This window comes from Equus przewalskii, chromosome 11, assembly GCF_037783145.1.
Source record: "Equus przewalskii isolate Varuska chromosome 11, EquPr2, whole genome shotgun sequence".
NCBI lineage: Eukaryota > Metazoa > Chordata > Mammalia > Perissodactyla > Equidae > Equus > Equus przewalskii.
In genome coordinates this window covers 10,649,363-10,669,226 of record NC_091841.1, presented here as the reverse complement: position 1 = coordinate 10,669,226, position 19,864 = coordinate 10,649,363, and the positions used below count along the sequence as shown (strand labels likewise).

Below are 19,864 nucleotides of genomic sequence, written 5' to 3'. Positions count from 1 at the left end.
TTGTTCCTGCTAAGGTCATACCCAGCCCCTTCACCATGCTAAGATTTTGATTAACCAGAAAGCCATTTGAATTTTCTGGTTATCTGAAATCTCTTTTGACTCATCTGCTATTGTTGAGAAATGTTGTAAGTAGTGGGTGGTTCCTCTCCTGGTAACCACAGTTCAGTGAGTGTAGGTACTGTGTAGGGGTTGAAAACCGGTAGCCCATGGGCTGAATATAACCAGCAAAGATACTTCGACTCCTGATGTTAAAGCAGTTCTTACATTAGTGCCTGCACACAGGGCGCTCCCTCCAGTCGACCTTAGTCTGCATCACTCCCTGTCATCTCATGGCTGGCTTGCCTCATCCACGTGCGTTACCTGCCTGACACGTTTATGTGAATTTTCAATACCTGAATGAAACTATTTTTCAATGATCGAGTTTCTTTGTAGGTGTCAGGATCATCATTATTATTAGTTTTCTGGGTATAGTGCTTACAGAGGTAGAAAGTATAGATCAAGAGATTGTATTCTTGCCATTCAGCGATTCATAGAATTTTAAGCAGAAGAGAATGTTGGAGACTAAGTGGAGAAGCTGAGATCAAGATCAGGTAAATAATTTGTCCGAAGTCACAAGCCTAGCTTAGTGACATATATAGCACTAGAATACAGATTTCTTGACCCTTGGGATTGTTTCTGCTGCACAATACTGCCTTTCTACTTATTTTTCCTAAAAGCAGAATGGAGGGAGGAGATATATATATAAAATTAAGAGTTTTTACTGGGTTTGCTATATTATGTAGCATGTAAATGTGAAGGCTCCAAGTCCTTATCAGCAAGTAAAATAATGGGGGGGTGGGGCTGGCTCCGTGGCCGAGTGGTTAAGTTCGCGCACTCTGCTTCGGCCGCCCAGGGTTTCACCAGTGCAAATCCTGGGCGTGAACATGGCACTGCTCATCAGGCCATGTTGAGGTGGCGTCCCACATAGCTCAACCAGAGGCACTTACAACTAGAATCTACAACTATGTACTGGGGGGCTTTGGGGAGAATAATAAAAAAAAGATGGGCAACAGTGGTTAGCTCAGGTGCCAATCTTTAAAATAAATAAATAATGGCGCATGGAGGGTGCGAGGGGATAAGAAGTCAGATGTGAGGAACTAGAACTGTGAAGTCTGCCCCTACCGCTGACTCGAGACCTTGTGTCAAGTCCCTTAGATGCTCAGAGCCTCACTGTCCCATCTGGCAGGTGATATCTGTCTGATGTTATTGCCCTGGTTTTTATTGTGGCCATCACAGAACTCACCAGCTGCCGCATTCGACTGTCTGAAAATTGAGAGACCACTCTGGTATATTCAGACAGTGGAATATAACTCAGTGCTAAAAACAGTGAGCTATCGAGCCGTGAAAAGACATGGAAGAACCTTAAAATGCATGTTACTCAGCGAAGGAAGCCAATCTGAAAAGTCCACCTACTGTATGTTTCCAACTATTGGACATTCTGGAAAAGGCAAAATTATGGCGACAATAAAGTGACCAGTGGTTGCCGTGGGTTGGGGGGAGTGAGGATGAATAGACAGAGTGCAGAGGACTTTCAGGGCCGTCACCTATTCCGTATGCTACTACAGTGGTGGATACGTGTCATTATACATTTGTCAAAACCCATAGCATGTGCAGCCTCAAGAGTGAATCCTAGTGTAACTTTGGATTTGGGGTGATAATGATCTGTCAGTATAGGTTTGTCAGTTTTAACAAATGTACATTCTGATGCGGATGTGCATAGTGAGGAACACTGTACGTGGGGTGCAGGGGGAGTGGGAATTCTCTGCCCTTTCCACTCAATTTTACTGCGAACTTAAAACTACTCTAAAAAATAAAGACTTTTTTAAGAAAATCGAGAAACTAATCGTATGTTTAGTACAGTGCGCTTTTCTCTCTGACCCTGCACCTCAGTCATTTTGTCGGATGTGGAAGCTGGAGAAGAGTATAGTAAAGGAATGAGCTCCACCTCCAGTACTAAGAAGTATGCTAAAGGAAGATAAAAATAACAAATCACTTTTACTGAGGCCATTCCATCTTTTGTAAAACTTGGAGTGTTTGTGCGTGTGTGTGTGTAAAGACTTTAAATATTCATATGGAGATTTGTGGATTGGAGTTAGTGATTTTCATAGCCTGCGAAAAGTGTTTTTCTTCACACTGAAGATTTAATAAATATTTAATTTGTAACCAAACGCTTTTTATTCATTAAGAGATTATTCACGCTTTCTTCTATATTGGTGAACCTCTCTCTTGAATAAAATTTCTAGTGTTGACAATTTAAAACAAAAAAGCAACCCTGCTTTGAAATTCTGAAAGATGAGTTCGGATTTCTTCCATCTCTGATGCAGAAAACTCAGTCTACATGCGGAGCCGTGCGCATCATCCTTTGTCACGTGTCTTGGCAGATCCAATCCCTTGCAGTGAACCATCCCTCATCTTGGCAGCCTACGTAGCTGATGGAATTGCTTCCTCTGTGTTGTTTTATGTGGGGTCTTGTTAGAAAGGAAATTTGTAACACTGTTCATTTTTTTCCTGAAGTCATTGTAGCAAATCCTTGGTGATAAATTAAACTACTGAAATAGTGGATACTTTGTGAAATTAAGAAATACTCATTCAGTAGCTTTGGAATCTTATTAAATCTATGTGTTTATGCTATTACGGTCGATGATAAAAATTATGTTTTTAAGCATCAAGAGTGTTGTTCACGGTGTACTTTTGTTAGAATACTTCCTGATTCAAAACGTCAGTGTTCAGTGATTTATAAGACTTACTTTTGTTTTAATGTAAGGAGAATATTACGTTTTATCATAGAATATTTTCTACCTGATGTATCCTGTCTGACTCGATATATCAATTCTAATACTATTGTCTGTCTTTTTCTCTGTTTTAAGAAAAAACTACAGAAGTGAGGATTGTTCAAAGATATCCTTGCCTTTGGAAAGGATTGATCCATGTCTTAGTACATGTATTCTGCATAGAATTTGGTTAAATGTTCTGTTATATTTACCTCTTCCTGATTCTGTCTAGCATTTCTGTGAAAAGAGGGCTTCCTACATGAGCTCAGATTGTACCCAGGGCTGCGAGTAGGCAAACAACCTGTTTTATTTGCGCAGTATTCCATAAAATGATGGAGGTTTTTGGTTTTGTTCCCCATTTTAGGATCATTATTGTGCTTAAATTGTATTTTCATATCCAGCTTGTCAGGGACAGCTCCTGTGCAGCCATCTCCAATCGTAATTCTTCAGTGAGGAAAGCCACCGCAGCTTCAGGGCAGAGCAGGGAGAGAATTCCTGTCGTGTATGGGACAGCCTGACATTAACAGGGCAGTGCTGCCGTTTAAGTTGTGGGTGGAGCTGTGGAATGATGAACGACAAGCTGCTGGTGTGTGCAGGTCGGTAGCAGATACTTATAGAGGGGCATGCATTGTGCTGAACTGGAGCTTCATTTACCAATTCAGAGCCTCTGCATCGTATCTCATTATAGTACAAACACAGCAATTCAGGCACTTTTGTATATTAGCAAGCAGCTAAATTGTGCAGATTATAAATGGTTATGTTTTTTTCTGCTGTCCTCATTGCTGTATCTAGGGTCTTTGCTGGTCAGGTTACATTTAAATTGCACATCTATTTTATGCATTCAGAAAATGGCCCTGAACCACCATGGAGGTATAGGAAATCGGGGCCGTACCTAGATTTCTACACAAGGAAATATTCTCTCATGTGTTTAATTTCTGAGATAAAAAGACAACAGGTAGCATTCTCTTTCTTAATCCTGTACTTCTTTTGGTGACTCTCTTTTTTTAAGAGAAAACAAAACGTAGTTTAAACTAACATAAAAATGTTTGGCTAGGTGTTAAAAATCAAGTGATTGAAATATAATTGACATTGGAAGTAAAACTCACATTTAATTAGCTGTTGCACTGAGTTAAAAATTCATATAGACGAATTGTGTTATTCACTGGTTATCATCCCTATTTTCGCTGTGCCCTCAGTAGTTTCTGAGCGCTCTCCACCATTACTGCATTGGATTCTCAACGTTTTTCTGCAGCAAGCAGGACGGTATAGCTTAGTGCTTCAAAGAAACGTACAGAACTTAAATGGCAGCCAGCTGGGTTCTGGTTTTGCCTGCTTTGGTCTTTTATTATAGAGAAATAATTACAACCACCGTTCCCAGCATGCACTTCTCTGTCTTCGTCTGTCTCTGTAGTTATACTATTTTGCTCTAGCATCTGGGCATTTTACATATTGGAGAACCGTTGTTCTGCAGGGGACCACATCTCTCTTGAGTACAACAGCTACACTCCTGTTTGATGCAAATTAAAGGCAGTCCCCAGGTTCTTAGAAGGGTCCCTAGGTTTAGGCAAAGTTTGACTATAGCGCAGTCTTAGCAGTCTTTTATAGCCATGCATAAGGAGCTGGAGGAAGGTAGGGTCGAGTTTACCTGTTAGAGCATTGAAGGAGCTAAATAAGAAATACGTAAACTGCATTTCAATCAGGCTGCAAATAAAGGGTCTGATCCCCTGTGGAGATGAACTATGAATCCCATTGATAGGAATGAAAGGTCCAGTCTCCTGTGGAGGTGGGATGTAAAACCTATTGATGTAAATATCAGCGTGTGTGTGTGTGTCTGTGTGTTTTGAAGGAAGAGTAAATCCCAAAGAATATTTTTTTAGTTGAAAAAGTAAGCCAGGGTCTAATCAGTACCATGACATATGCATTCTCCACCATCTGTTAAGCATCCATGCAGAGAATTTTATCAGAAGAAAACTTTAATAACTGCAACTGCCGCTGTTCCTTTATTCATTTATATTGTACTGCACAGATTCCAGGACACCTTGCAGAACTATAAAATAATAATCTATGTTCCCAACTCTGAGAACAAACAAGTCCTCTTTAGTAGACAACATACGCTTCACTGTATAAGATGAGGCTGTAGATACTGCTGTCAGACAGGTGGTATTTTTAAAGGGTGGATCCCTTTTAAAAAGGTTTTAAAAGGTTAGAAGCTGCTTGTCTAATTTTGACCCCGAAACTGAATGTGGGAGAGTTTGAGGAAAACCTTCTAGTGCCTTACAAAACAAATAAACGTAATTATTTTTAGCTAAGTATATTTTTATAGCTGTTGCCACCAATATTCCTCCTCCGCCTCCTCCTCTGTCAGAATTCTGTCCTGTGTGTCTCCCCTGGAGCATTCCGCCTCGTAACTTGAGTGCATATTCACCCATTGAATTTCACTTATTGCATTGAGAAGGGGCTTATTTTGAGTTTATTGCTTATTTCCCCTGTGTTTTTGTTCATAAAATGGTGGAATCTTCGCTTAATTTTCTTTTTCCTTTAAACAACACATACCTTTTACTCTGGATTGTAGTTTGGTCATTAATGTTATGCCGGCAACATGTACCCTGTTCTTTAGAGGATCGTTATGTGGCAGATTCTGAAGACTGTCATCAGATCCCCTTCCGCTGTCTTCAGTGTCGATGAATAGTAGTGTTGCTTACACATGCAGGGGTTGGATTTCAGCTGGACAGTAGAGAGGGGTTTTTCCCTCCTTTTTAAGTAGATTCTAACTTCATCAACAAACGTGAATTTCTCCACGTTAATTTTTCTGCACACAAAAATTTAGTATCCGTGGTGTTTCATCTGAGCAATTGGTGAGTCTCAGACCTGGAAAGATTTCTCACTGCGTTTTAAGTATGAAGATGGGTAAGATTTGTTCTTGATTTCCTGGATTTGTGGAAAGTTGAGAATCTCTCTCAGCCTCTGGTATGAAGGGTGAAGTTTGTATTTTCAAATTGTATGGTTGGTTTTTGGAGGAAAAAAGGATAATTTTTCAAGGCAATACTATGTAAGAAAATATCTGAGTGGATGTTGCCCTTGTGTAATTGCCATAAAACAGATAATGACGAATAGAACACAGGCAAGTTGAGTGACTGACTGGAAAAGGAGAGACTTGAAGGTACCAAGATCCGTTTGTGGAGGGCGTGGCCTTGTGCGTGGAGTTCCTTTGAGAGAAGCTTTCCAAAATTTCTGTGAGAATTTGGTGGAATAAACTGGTGGCTTGATTGGAGGGGTGGGGGCTGTCCTTACGTCTCTCCACGCCCCTTTCTGTATTGACCGAGGCCTTGGAACTTGAAAGGCTTGACTTAGATAGCAGAAAAATGAACCCGATTTTCTGTTCAGTTGGACCTATAAATTCCTGCGTTTTTCTTTGGGGTCCATCTCGCTGTGGTGTGAACACGTTGATAGTATTGCTGAATGTCACAATGTTGATCACAGTGACTACCTGTCTCCAAATCTGTGTCTTGAAGTGTCAGAGGCTCTGTGAACTCTTCTGCCTGAACAAGCCCTGATGAAACCTGGTGACGCGAATGTCAGGGGAATCTGAGGCTGGGAGTGACATGCTGGGTTTAAGGAGCAGCTTGTGACAGATGGATTGAAGGGGGCGGGACTAGCCATCCTGGACGCCTGGCGCATTGGCCTATTGTGATTGGAAAATATATTAAGGAGAGAAGATGATAAGTTATTAACTATTTCTCTGTGCCTTCTGCCTTCGTTCTTTCCTACTTTTCCTTTTTCATTTATTTCATTTTTTCCCCTCTTTTAATTCTCATTAACTTATTAGTGAATGGCGAGCGGCCAGTTTGTGAAACTTAGCCTTTTCTCAAAGCTTCAGGATAATGTTCCAAGATAATCAGCTATGTTTAAAGGTCCCCTTTATATATGAATAACATTGAAAGTATCAAATTGGTCATGCCAGTACAGCCTGCATTAATGACCAGCAGAACCCATGATTTCTTTAAGACACATAATAGTAAAAGTAGAGGCTCCCTTCCCCTGGAGACAAGAGGATACTTAAGAACTTTGCTTGACGCCACGCAACTGAGATTTATGAAATATTCCAGCTGTATTCTCTCACTGCCACCCAGAACTGGTACTGACCGAGATCGGCATCCTGCTGGAGTTAATCTGACTGTTGCGTTTGGCGGAGCTGCGAGACTGAACTAGAACAAGACCAGATTGCGGGAGTTAGAAAAGCCAGCCAGTGCACAGGACAACTCTCGTAATCCTTAGAAACGTGTGTGGGGCCTCTGCACACCCCGGGAGCGCCTCCACTGCCCAGCGCACCTAACTGGGGACCGTTGGTTTTCACAGCGCAGTGCTAGATGTCTGAGCGACAGGAGACATCACTGCTTCCCTTAAAACTTGACTTTTAAAAAGATTTCGCAGGTGTGCGCAACTTCACGCTTGGTATCCTTTTACTCTTGTGGTGAACGCAGCAGCCCTCTGAAATACACCGGAGCCTTCTTTCGAAGAAAACTTTCCCCGGCTCATGTGATCTGACCCGCATCCAGTCTGCACAGCTCTCTCTCTCTTCCTTTTTCTTCCATTTTTTTCCCTCCTCTGAAGGACTAATATAAGTTTGCAAGTATTTGGATTGCCCGCCCCCGCAGGTTCCGCGCTTTGTTTCAGGCCCTGGGGAGGAACAGTTGTGAATGCGTGTGACTCACCGCCTCCCACTTTCCTGATGCCGGTTCTGGTTGGTCCTCACCTTGCTCCAGCCATATGGCTGCAGAGTACTCGAGCCCGCATCCTTTTCTTGTTCTTTCCCCTACCGTTCCCTTCTGTTGTACAGAACACTGGGAGTGGGCTCCGGGCTTTGTCTCCTGTTTCTGGTTTGGCCAGTCAGGCAGTAAGGAGGGGAGCACACTGTGTTTCCTAAGGACGGCTGTAGAGGAGAAAAACAGCCTGTCCTTTTGTGTCTGGGATAGTAATTACTTAGTTTGCTGTGCTGTTTCTGTTCAAAGTTTAGTTTTTGGCAGGTGTCGCATTTGTGTTGTCTTCTTTCCTCCTGGTGCTCACCTCCCCTTGACGGAAGCTGGGTTTTTTTGGTAAAGGCTCCTGGAGTCCCTTTCTCGGGCTGCTGACGCTGCCCTTCAGCTAGTTTGTTAACATGCTTGATTAATGCTGATGAATATGTTGGGGAGGGGGCCTGGAAGCGACTCTAAATGATGATTTGTTCAGGGTCTAAATGTTCCGGCAGTCACCAGGCAACATCTGCACGTGACACTCAAAATGCTGTGTAGCACCACTCCTGTTACTTTCCCTTCTCCCAAACTATACATATTAGTTCAATTACTCTGCCTTTCGCACTTGAGAAATAGGGTTTTGAAGACTTGAAAGTTAGTTTTTATAAGCATTTGATATTTTTATTAATTCGCATTTTTATTCTGCAGATGGTTTCTTCAAAGACTTTGGACTCTGCATCCTTTTTTTTTTTTTTTAATATTTAACTGTTCAGAGAGGTAGTGCTAGCAGAGTATAAAGGATAGCAGAGCATAAAGGATAGCAGAGCCCCCCACATTGACCTTTATATGATATTTTCATTGTCTAAAAAGAATCAATAAAAATATAAAAAATTCTCTCAAGAATGTATTTTGTATTGACTTAAAAGCTCTTAAAAATCCATTTCGTAAGTATTTTTATGTGCCGGTGTGTTAAGCAGGTAACCTGCAGGTGTAGATCCTTTGGTGGGTGTGTGCAGTGAAGCTGGTTAGAGGCAAACGCTGGAATTTGAAAATCAACCTGGCCCTTAGGGTTTCGCTTGACCCTTTATTTACAGATCTTCATTCACTTCTTTCTCTCCATTCCAAATCTATATTAGAAAATAGCACTCTGTTGTTATCAGAAGTAACAAACGTTAGCTGGGGAACTGCCTTGAAGGTGTCTGAGAGGAAGGCTGCTCACGCTTCCTCCCAGCCGTCGGGGCCGGAGAATCAGAACCACGTCTGCCGCCGACTGGTTATTCTGTATATATTCTCGAGCATGTGCTGGCCCTTGGTCCCATCACTTCACACAGCACATGAAGAGGACAAGGACGTTTACTCCGCTGCGTTGTTCTAGGCACAGAGTATAGTTGTGAACAAAATAAGTCCTTGCCCTCGTGGGGCTTACGTTCTGTTGAAATTTATTATGGTAGTGACGGTATCCAAATTCACCTTGTTCTTGGATTTGAACAAGACATGGAAAATTCAAGAAACCTTAGTTTTACATTTTCATCCCATGTAACTAAATCCCCACTCTGCCTAAACAAATGTATGCGTTTCCACAGATCCAGTCCTAGCAAAGAAGGTTTGCTCCTGAGTTACGCGTTTCAGTAATTTAGAATGTCTCCTGTGTATGTTGCATATTTCTGAAATCAAACTTTCTTTGTTTAAAAGTCTGCTTAATGTTTGAAACTGAGATACATACATGATGTTTGTTTGATTAACAAAAATCGGTATGGCTGGTATCTCTGTTATCAGATGCAGAAAGAAAAATGGCCAACAATAGGCCAGGCGTGGTTCTGAGGACTTTTACGTCTGGCAGCTTGTTTGGTTCTCGCAAGAACCCTCAGGATGTTGTTAATCACCTCCTTGTGCAGAACAGGGAATCGAGGCACGGTTAGGTTAAGTAACTCGACCTGAACTTTGAATTGAGGCGGTTGCTCTCAGAATCGTGTCTTCAGCGCTGCGCTGTGCCGCCCTTCCCGCCCAGCACACCGCTCTAATAACAGCAAGAAATCCGAGCTCTACCGTGCCATCCTGGTAGTTTTCCTTCTCGTCTCGTGGCTCAGTTTCCCTTTATTTACAAAACGTTTCTTATGGCATCAGTTTCTCATATGTCAAATCTGTAAATTTTAGATGTAACAAGTTTCAGGTTAAACTAGTAACAAAAAAGATATCAGAGGCATATAATTGCTGTATATTTTATACAGCTGATAGAACAATATTCTGATAGATTTTATTCCTTTTTGTCTTCATTTGGTAGAAAAGAGTAGTTGAACAGCTACGGAAGAACCTGATAGTAAAGCAAGAACAACCAGACAAGTTCCAGATACAGCCATTGCCGCAGTCTGAAGGCAAACTCCAAGCAGCACAGCAGCAGCCGCTGCAGCAGCTCCAGCAACAGCCGCAGTACCACCACCACCACGCACAGTCGGCCGCCCCCTCGCCCGGCCTGACCGCTTCCCAGGTAACAGTGTGGGTGGCGCGGCGCAGGCTCCGGCTGGCGGATCGATTTGTTGTTGGTCGAGTAGAACTGGGTCCTGATTCAGACTGTGCTAAACTCAGCTAGCGCTACACGAAAGTTATTTCAGTTATTCTCGTATACTGTAACTGGGATAAGAATCGCTTGAAATTCGTTGGCAGAAGGAAATAATATTGCCAAGGAGCAAAAGTTAATGATGTCTGAGGAAGAAGGGAAAGGAAGGCAGTGACAAAGAAAAATTGCTTCTCTGCATTCGAACAGAACTCAAGTCTTACTTTGAGTTTCTGAAAGTATTTATTTGCAGTTGTCCTAAAGGTCTGTGTTACTCTGGCTCTTCTGGAATTGTTTTTCTGGAATTCTCTGCAATTAGGCATGGAGATATTTCAGGATCATTGCCCTTGGAACCAGGTAGAAAGAGGCCTTCGGAAGGATGATATATTTCCATTATTCATAGAAACAAAATATTCATTTTTAGGTCCATATTCATGAGAATATGAATCTCTTCTAATACACTGAAGGAAATCTGAAATGGAAGCTATGTCTGAGTGGAAGCTTAATAACATTCTGACGTGGTGGAGCTGTGCAAACATTTTTACTGAAAAGGGCATTTAAACTAGCATATAATGTAAGGATAATTAGGCAATCAAGATACACAAAAACGACATATTTGGGAATGACATTCGGCTAGGAAAATTGTTCAGACTTGATCTCCATACGCTTAGATGTAATGTGGGCGTACTTTTAAAATGGGACAGCTGAGCAGTGCTTCTTGATCTTTGGGGGTCACAGACCCCTTTGAGGTTTTGTTCAAAGCTATGGATCCCCTCCCAGAAAAAAAATAGACATTCACACCTAATACACTCATTTTTGTACGTGATTTCAAGGACTTTGGGACCTTCTTGAAACCTAAGCGTGGACACCTCTCACCCGCCAACACCAAGTGTTCACAGTATCTTTATACAGAGAGAAAGAGATTACAGTTGACCTTGTTGTCACTGTTTATGGGCATTGGGCGGGTTCACATACAACATTTGGCAAGCGAAAATTGCATTACTTATAAAAAGGGTGAAGATCACTAAAGATAGTTAACATTTAATCGAGGTTACGGGTGCTCTCCTGTGTGCTTTACAAATATAACATATACAGTCCTCACCCCAACTGGAAGGAAGAAGGCGTTATTATTATCTCTGGTTTTTAGGAAAGAAAACTAAGGCCCAGAGAGATTAAGTCATTGCCTAAAATCATGTAGGTAGTATGTGGTGGAGCCAAGATTTGAAGCCAGATGTTCCGGCTGAAAAATCCATCCGTTCACTACTTTTCTGTACTGTCATGCAAACCAGTGAAAGAAATCCTGACATATGAATGCCAAAGAAGGGTCCCTGTTGTAAATCACAGAGCTGGGGCAGCCTACAGAACTTTCACCCTGATCTTCCCCCAAGGCTGTTTGGAAATCAGGCATTCAGGCTGACTTCTAAACCCCTGACCGGGACTCGTGTTTTTTCTGAAAGATCGCCCCTCCCATTACCTTTGCTGGAGTTTTAAACAGAGGAGGATAAGGTGGTTGTTTTTCTGAAGGTGCAGTTTGATGGAAAGTGTTTGCATGCAAGGAGTGTGTACAATTCACTCTTTCTTGGTATAGAAGAGTTTTCTCTCTCAGCCCATGGAAACTTTCTGGTCAGGTAACATTCCATGTCACACAAATCAGACAGAATACTTAGATAATACTTATAGTATCTGTGCTGTTTTGGGATGGTGATGGTGAGGGGCCTAGGCTGTCCCCAAAGCAGTGTTGCATGGCATCTCTCCATCTGGTAGCCCACCTGATATATTTAATTGATGTAGCCAAGCTTGTTTTATATTATTTTGCTTTGTTTAATGCAAATGTTTAATGTTAAAAGCCAAAAGACCCTCTAAGTTTTGGGGTTCTGTTTTTACAGTAAGCTGTCAATCAGTATTTATTGGGTGCTCTCCATGTGCTAGATGCTGGTATACAAAGAGGTGGTGATGGTCCCTGCCTAGAGTCTGTTTCTGCCTAGAATACCATGGGAATTACTTGCATTCATTTTGTAAATATTTGTTGAGTCTCTACTATATGTACACACTGTGCTAGGCAATGTAGAGGATAGATTCGCAAGTAAGACAGAATTTCTGTCTTCAAGAATTGAAAAATAAAAAATTTAGAGACGGAGAGGAAGATGCACACAGCTAACAGAGAAGAGTCAAATGAAAGTAGCAGTAAGAGCTGTGAACACATCAGAGGACAGAGTGATTTTGACTCGAGGGATCGGAGAGTGCTTCATAAAGGAGGGGCATTTGAGCAGGGCCGTGACCGATGAATGAGATTTCAGTGAGGGAGCAGAGCACGGAGAGCATCACGGGTGTCCAGACAGTGTGAACGAAAGTGTGGGGTCAGAAAGGTAAACGCGTGCCCTGGGAACAGCGAGGAGGCTGGAGCGTGGATTCCAGGAATCGAAGGAGAGGGAGATAAAGCCAGAAGGGTAGGAAGAGGCGACCTTGTGGGAGCCCTCCAAGGCATGACAAAACTTTTGGGGTTTTTGACAGTCACAGGGAGTCGTTAAGTTTCATGAGATCAAGGACAAATGGGCAGTTGTGTGTTGCATGTATCACGTATCTCAGTTCAGAAAGGAGTCAGTGTTACACAGCAGTCAGCGTGGGCAGGGAGGAGAAGCTAGGAAGAGAACGGTTTCATTCTAAGTCGGGTGATGAGCATACCAAGGCATGGGGGAGGGGGGACCAGTTCCCTTTACTTAGTTAACTCCAGCTCATGGCTTGTATGTATATTTTGAAATTTTTCCAATCTACCAGAAAAAAAAAAGAAAGAATAGAACAGTTGAATGCAGGTATACCCTTCAGCTTACATTCACAACCCTGTCGTTTTTAGTGTTGTAATACAAATGTAAAGATGCATGCGGTTAATAAAACTAAACAGGAAATAAACCCGTATGGACAAAAAGGGGAGATTCTGTTTGTGGCGGTTTGAGTGTCCAACAATGACCTTCCATTCAAAATTAAACACAGGAAATAGTCTAGAATAATGTGGAAGTTAATTAGATCCCGTAGTTAATAAGCCCTCTAAGTTCTGATGTGTACATTGGAACCCATCTGTCATAAATCAGTACCTTATGCTTTGCTGGTAATAATAACTTAGCAAAAAAATAAATAAAAAGGATTTTGCAGTCAGTACGTCTTGCCGTGCATTTCTGTGTTAACTTTTAGTTCGTGCAGCTTAAGTTTTATCAAAATTAAAGAACTCCTTCACGAAGCTGTGGGGAAACTGCTGTCTTCTCTTGAAGGGGCTCCTTCTTGGACAGCGTCAGCCAGCCGAGGATCGATCACAGCTTCCATAAGACTAATTTTCTTTCTTGTTGGCCACCTTTCCACTCTGTGTCTTCTCTTCCTCCTGTCAGAACAGTGCAGAGGTTTTCATTAGGTTTGAATTCTAGATTCTCTTTGTCATCTAGACTCCAGCACTCTGAGAGTGTTTGGTTTACGTTACCTAGTATTAGAATAGAACAGAATGAGCCCCAGACCGAGAGTAAATGTCTGAGCAATACCTGTGTCGATACCTGGGGTCAATACGTGGTGAATATATTCTTCAGACAGTTTCCACTGGTGCGTGTAGCCCTGGGGCTTGTGCCTGTGTATACAAGAGAGCCACATAGATGCTAGAAGACGTGGAGTCAAGTTAGCCACAACCAAATATTTATAAAATAGAAAGAAAATGCTGACCTAAAATGTGAACAAACTTGTCAGGTTTCAGTGTTGTTTTAAGTGTTGCAGTTAATGGTAAGTATATAATTCAGGTGAGTTTGAATTTACTCACTTTCTTAGAATAATCACTTTAGGGTTATTCAAAATATTCATAATGATTTACCTGAACCAAGGATGTTTCAAACAAAAGCACGTTGGCCTCTTTCAAAGCAGTAACAACTGCACAGTTGTTTTTAAAATCCATGTCAGTGGGTTCTGCTGCAGAGAGTGTCACTTCCATAACCTGTGGTGGCGCCAGGATTGAATGCCACCTGGTGTGACTTGCTCACCACTTCAAAAGTCCTTCGTACTTACATGTTTTAAATTGAAAGATAGAGCTAACATCACACTGGACTAAAAATACTATTACAGACAACTGGTGAAGTCATCCTTGCTGCCACGCTGCTGTAACATTTCCAATGAGAGACAGCATTTAGCTTTTATTTGGTTTTCATCACTGATAGACAGTGGATGACCTGCCACACCCCAAATAAGTAAGCATCAGTGCTCCCCTTTTACTCCCATTTCACATTTGAGGAGGCAGTGCAAGGAGGATAAGCCACTGCTGTGTTGGTGGCTTAGCAGAGAGGAAACAAAGATTTAGGTGATTTTAATTAGAAGCATTATTAAGGATTGCTTATTAAGCTATGGTAGGATAGATAAGGCCAGATCTTTAAATTTTTTGGTTAAAAGAAACAAAAAGAAGATATTAAAAGATTAGCTAATATACGCATATGTGTGTGTGTGTTTAAGGCAGAAAATGGAAATAAAGAATTCCTTAGAACACCTTAATACACAAGTACTTGCATAGACACTGAAATAGAAATTTGCAAGAGGATTTGTCCAGATCTGTTTCAGGGAGAGTTGGGGTCCTGTTCACTGGTCTGGAGCAATGCTGGCCGAAAGAGCTTTCTGCAGTGTTGGCAACGGCCACTGCCCAGGGTGGTAACCACTAGCCACGTGTGGCTGTTGAACACTTGAAATGTGGCTAGTGTGACTGAGGAACTAATGTTTTAATTTTATTTTGTTGTAATTAATTTAAATAGCCGCATGTGGCTAGTAGCTACCAGATTGGGCGGTGCAAGTATAGAGTAAGAAGAAAAAGATGGAGTAGTATCAAAATCGGGATGGACCCGTTGGACCAGATAAACGTTCATGTTCCTGAAATGTCTGTATCTTGAGTGACTGGTAGCAGTAGATAGGTGTGTATGCCATGTTATAAGGTTGTTTATATTTCCTTGGTTTGTAACTGGCTCCTTTAATTACTCTAGTAAAAAGTTGAGAAAAATATAGCTTCAAAGCTGCAGTAACGGTTATGGAGCATCAGTCAAGGCCTCTCAGCTCAGTTCATCCTCTGATCTGTGAGGCTTTTTGAAACTCAGGTGTTTATTTCCACCGAGTCGTGTTTCACTGCATCTTCGATCACTTCTGCAGCAGTTTTCCAGAGAAAAGATTATAGGGAGTGACTCATATGCCTTTGGCATCAGGAGCTGATGTTTGCTATACCAGTTGATTATCTAGAGTTTGGGATTTACTGCCTCTGAGGCAACAGGTGTGCTAATCCTCGTGTGAGTTTCCCTTCCTCCTCTCCAGGGTGACACTCAAAAGAATGAAGGACATTGTCTCTTTATCCCAGCCTTCATGTCACAGGAGGCAGACAACCAGAGTTATGTGATGACTGGCTTCGTGTTGATGAGGTTTTAGCAGTTAAGGATAGAGATGGTGTGCACCTTATTGATTTACAGCTTCTGCAAAGTTTCAGTTAATTGAGAGCAAGCAAAGAATTAGAAAAACCAGAAGAAACAGGTACACTCATATTCTGTATCTATTAACCCACCTCATTCATTGTTGAAAACCCTGTGCCCGTGTTAATCTGCAGCTATTACTATGAACTCGAAGCTAAAGACGAGAACTCTGGCAAACTAGAGATTTTCTTTCCCTGTAGTAAGAAGTGTGCTCTACGTACATAAAAGAAATGTTGTTATACCGAGAAACTTGATTGCTTATGAGAATGATTGCTCTGTTTTCTTCCGGGGGTTAACAGCTGTTGTTCAGTGAGACGACACTTCAGTGTCCTAATGTCTGTTCTCCATGTCTCCTAGAAGACCGTAACCACAGCTTCTATGATTACCACAAAGACACTACCTCTCGTCTTGAAAGCAGCAACTGCGACCATGCCTGCCTCTGTTGTGGGCCAGCGACCTACCATTGCTATGGTGACCGCCATCAACAGCCAGAAGGCTGTGCTCGGCACTGATGTGCAGAACACACCAGTCAACCTCCAGACGTCTAGTAAGGTCACTGGGCCTGGGGCAGAGGCTGTCCAAATTGTGGCAAAAAACACAGTCACTCTGGTAAGCCAGCAGCTGCTGCTCATGTGTGCCCACATGAGAGGGTTCAGGATATGCATTTGTAGAGTATATCCATTTTATGCTCCTGCTGGATTCCTCAGTCTCCGTCACTCTGCTACCATACCAAATGCCCCTTTGGGGCTGACAAGGGACTCTCGCCTTCCTGCTGGGTCCGCTCACATAGTTATAGAGGTATCCTGACACCCAGGACCGACACTCATTCGGCACATTATCTGAGGTCAAAGTTATGACTTGCCTTGAGGGGGAAACACACTTTCATTTCTCTCTCCCTCCATCCTACCCACTGTCCTTCCTCTGAAACTGGAGTGTTTCAACCCTCTGGTTTCAGCTGTGTTACCGATTTGGGGAGAACTCACTGCTGAATTCTTTCAGCTCACTATCCCTTAAGACTGACTGCATCCAGGACATACTGGAGTTTGTTGGAGCACTTCAAAAATATTCAAGAAACTCACAAATTAACAGTGTTTGTGTCAAAGGTCTATCGGAAAAAAAGATCCCCTGAAGGAAGAAGTACTTGAACAAAAATTGTTTATGAGATTTTTGGAGTAATACTAAAAGCTGCTGTTCTCAGAAGCTTGGGGAAAATATATCCAAATTGTGGTTTAAAAGTCTGTCTTAAAAAGGCCAGCTGAGAGATTTGGTGGCTTTGGAATGATGACCAGTGGTGAGTGAGACTAGAGAACCGTGAAGCGAAGCTTCCCGCTCTCCCAGGAATCTTTAGAGAAGCAGCCAGACAACGCAGCCAGATGCTGAGTTAGAAAATTCTCTGTGGGAATAAGGCCATTCACCATTAGATAAAGCTCTTGTATTAGGAAAAGGCCATTTGGCCGGGCAGCAAGTTTGATTTTATTTTGGATCCAGTCGTGACTTTTAAAATACGTAAGCGCAAGAGTTCTTGAGTGTCAAAGGAAATTGTCTAAGATTGCTGAGCCTGCTGTGTTCTGCGTTAGGTGTGTCAGGAAACAGAAGTGTGCATTCACTCTATGGGATAAAGCATGCAGGAGGGACAGGAGAAAGTTTCTTAAGGCAGTGTTACTTCAGATGCTCAATTTTACAGTGAAAGCTTGTAGGAAATACTGTCTGATCCAGAGTGTTGATGCCAAAATTACTTTAAGAATGCCTAGTTTTGATATTGAACAGTTGTTGTCCTCTGGTTTATTTATCTTTCCCATTTTTTTAGCAGGTTCAGGCGACACCTCCTCAGCCCATCAAAGTACCACAGTTTATCCCCCCTCCTAGACTCACCCCACGTCCAAACTTTCTTCCACAGGTGAGTAAACGAGTGACAAGCACAACGATGAGTTAGATGGGACAGAAGTCCTCATGGGCCCTTTCTGAGCAGCCTATAATGCACTGTCAGCTGAGCGGTATTCAGACCTTGCCTAGCCAAAGATTCTAGTTGCTGATGTCTATACCATAAAGAAGCTTATTTTATCATCAGGGGTTCTTAGCAGTGACCAAAGGCAGTAACAATAATTAAGATAACACCGTCTTAAGCCGTATATTAACTTACTGGAAGAATCTAGCCAAAACCTGCCTGCCAGTGGGGAAGGAATGCAATTACCACTTTTTTTTTTCCCCTATGCCAAAGAGAGTAGGGAAGGAAACAACAGCCAAACTATGCAGTAAACACTGTTCAGTTCTGCTCTGGACAGTGATGGCCTTGAGCATCATACTGAATAAAGATTTAGACTAGGGGTCAGCACTGGGAACTTTCTGCCTGGACCCAGGCACCTCTGCCTGCCCATGCTGAGCTCACCGTTCTCGTGGCACAATGTCAGGATTGCCCCAGTCCGGACCTCGAGGAGAGTTGACTTGCCTGGTAGAAAGGCTGGGAGATCCTGTCTGAGGCCCCAGGTTTCAAGCAAAGAAGGAAGAGAAAGGAATTTTGTGGGCAGTGGCCTTAAGTGATTTCCAAATTTCCTCTGGGGAAGGGATGAGCACCTAACGTGAGATAAGATAATTTCAGTCACTGCTCAGATAAATCCTTAATACCTTGGATATCAAAAAAGGCACTAAGCACAATGGATATGCCAGTTTTCAAGACAGATGGTTCTTTGCCCTCAGAGAGCTTCAGACACATACAGGCAATTACAGTGTCCGTTATGGGAGGCACAGGGCAGTCTGAGAACACATGGGAGGGACCCCCAGCTCATCCTTAAGATTCCAGTCATCCCTCAGTATCGCAGGGAAAGGTTCTAGGACCTGCATGGATACCAAAATCCACAGATGTTCAAGTCCTTTATATAAAATGGTGTCGTATTTGCATATAACCTATGCATATCCTCCTGAATACAATGTAAATGCTGTGTAAATAGTTGTTATGCTGTATTGTTTAGGGAATAATGGCAAGAAAAAAAAGTCTGTATATGTTCAGTACAGACACAGCCATTGTAGGCCTTTCAGTCCACGGTTGATTGACTCCACGGATGCAAATTTGTGAATATAGAGGGCCAACTGTATTACAGAAAGCTTCCTTGAAGAGTTGACATTTGGTCTGAGACCTAAAATCCTAGTCGAGTTAGCCTGACAAAGTTTTGGGGGAAGAATAAAAATGTCCCAGGCAGAGGACAGAGCATATAGGCAAGTCTGGGATGGAGAGATGCTTGTAAGCTTAGGAACCAAAGGAGATTTCGTGTGGCTGAGCGCAGGGGGCCGCGTGGCTGGCTCAGGCTAGGGTAAGAGGTGAGGCTGGAGAAACCCACTGGGCCAGAGCCTATGGAACATCATAGGCTGTATAGGAGTTTGGGCTTCGTTCCAGGAACGGTGGGGCTCCATTAAAGCATTTGCAGACAAGTCCTTGGCGTGGTCAGATTTTTGTTTTAGAAAATTCCCTCTTGCCACTATATGGAGAATAGATTGGAAATGGACAGGACTGTGGGCAGGAAGAAAAGTTAGGACGTTGTCAACTATGATAATAACTGATGTTTGGAGAATCTTGCTATGTGCCAGCTGCTGTGCTGGGCACTTCACATGGGTTGTTTTAATCCTCATAACAGCTCTGTGGAAGTAGGTAGCACTCTTTTTCCGATATGGAATCTAGGGCTTAGTCCACGTTTTTCAAATGGTGGGTCATGACCCATTAGTAGGCTGTGAAACCAATTTAGTGGATTGTAGCCAGAGTTTTTAAATAAAATGAATGTAACAGATTAGGAAATAGGAGAGTTCATAGCACATAAGTATTGTTTTGTGAAGTTTTTGTTTGATAGAGATACATGTCCATATGTGTGAACTGGTTACAGTGTGAAATGTACTTCCTACTTTGTGTCTACAGCACCCACCACAGGGTTGTCTTAAGTTCAGCTAAACATTCAGACTCACAAGACTGTCAAGGACCACATTTGGCACGAGTCTCCTTAGCACATGCAGAACAGCAGCCCGAGCTTGCCAGCAAGGCAGCATCAGGCGTTTGTCTTCAGTGAGAGTCCCCATAGTAGCCCATGTAGCAGTCTCTGCAGCTGTCTAGGGATAGCTCAGGTGCTGGGAAACGAGACCTTTATCAAACAGTAGGAGAGCCACCCTGGCACAGAAGCCTTATGCCTTCCACGAGCCGGTCTATCTTGTAAGAGTTCCATAGGCTTGCCTTCCCAGGTCCCTGCAATGGACATGCCCAGTTACAAGAGTCACCCCCTTTGGGAATCCCAAAGCGCCGTGTCCCATCAAGTATTTATCGTTCTCCCC

The 19,864-nt window shown here is 42.6% G+C and overlaps 1 protein-coding gene across 46 annotated transcripts in view; it reads left to right on the top strand.

Moving 5' to 3' along the window:
• Positions 1-19,864, top strand: part of PHF21A (PHD finger protein 21A) — a 174,084-nt gene that overhangs the window by 120,308 nt on the left and 33,912 nt on the right. For 19 of the 46 annotated variants that reach the window (XM_070564937.1, XM_070564894.1, XM_070564926.1 and 16 more), the window contains 3 exons: positions 9,822-10,025; positions 15,914-16,165; positions 17,364-17,453. In XM_070564937.1, the coding sequence (XP_070421038.1) occupies positions 9,822-10,025; positions 15,914-16,165; positions 17,364-17,453 (546 nt within the window). The remainder of the gene's footprint in view (positions 1-9,821; positions 10,026-15,913; positions 16,166-17,363; positions 17,454-19,864) is intronic. The other 27 variants (XM_070564940.1, XM_070564905.1, XM_070564931.1 and 24 more) reach the window with 3 other exon arrangements.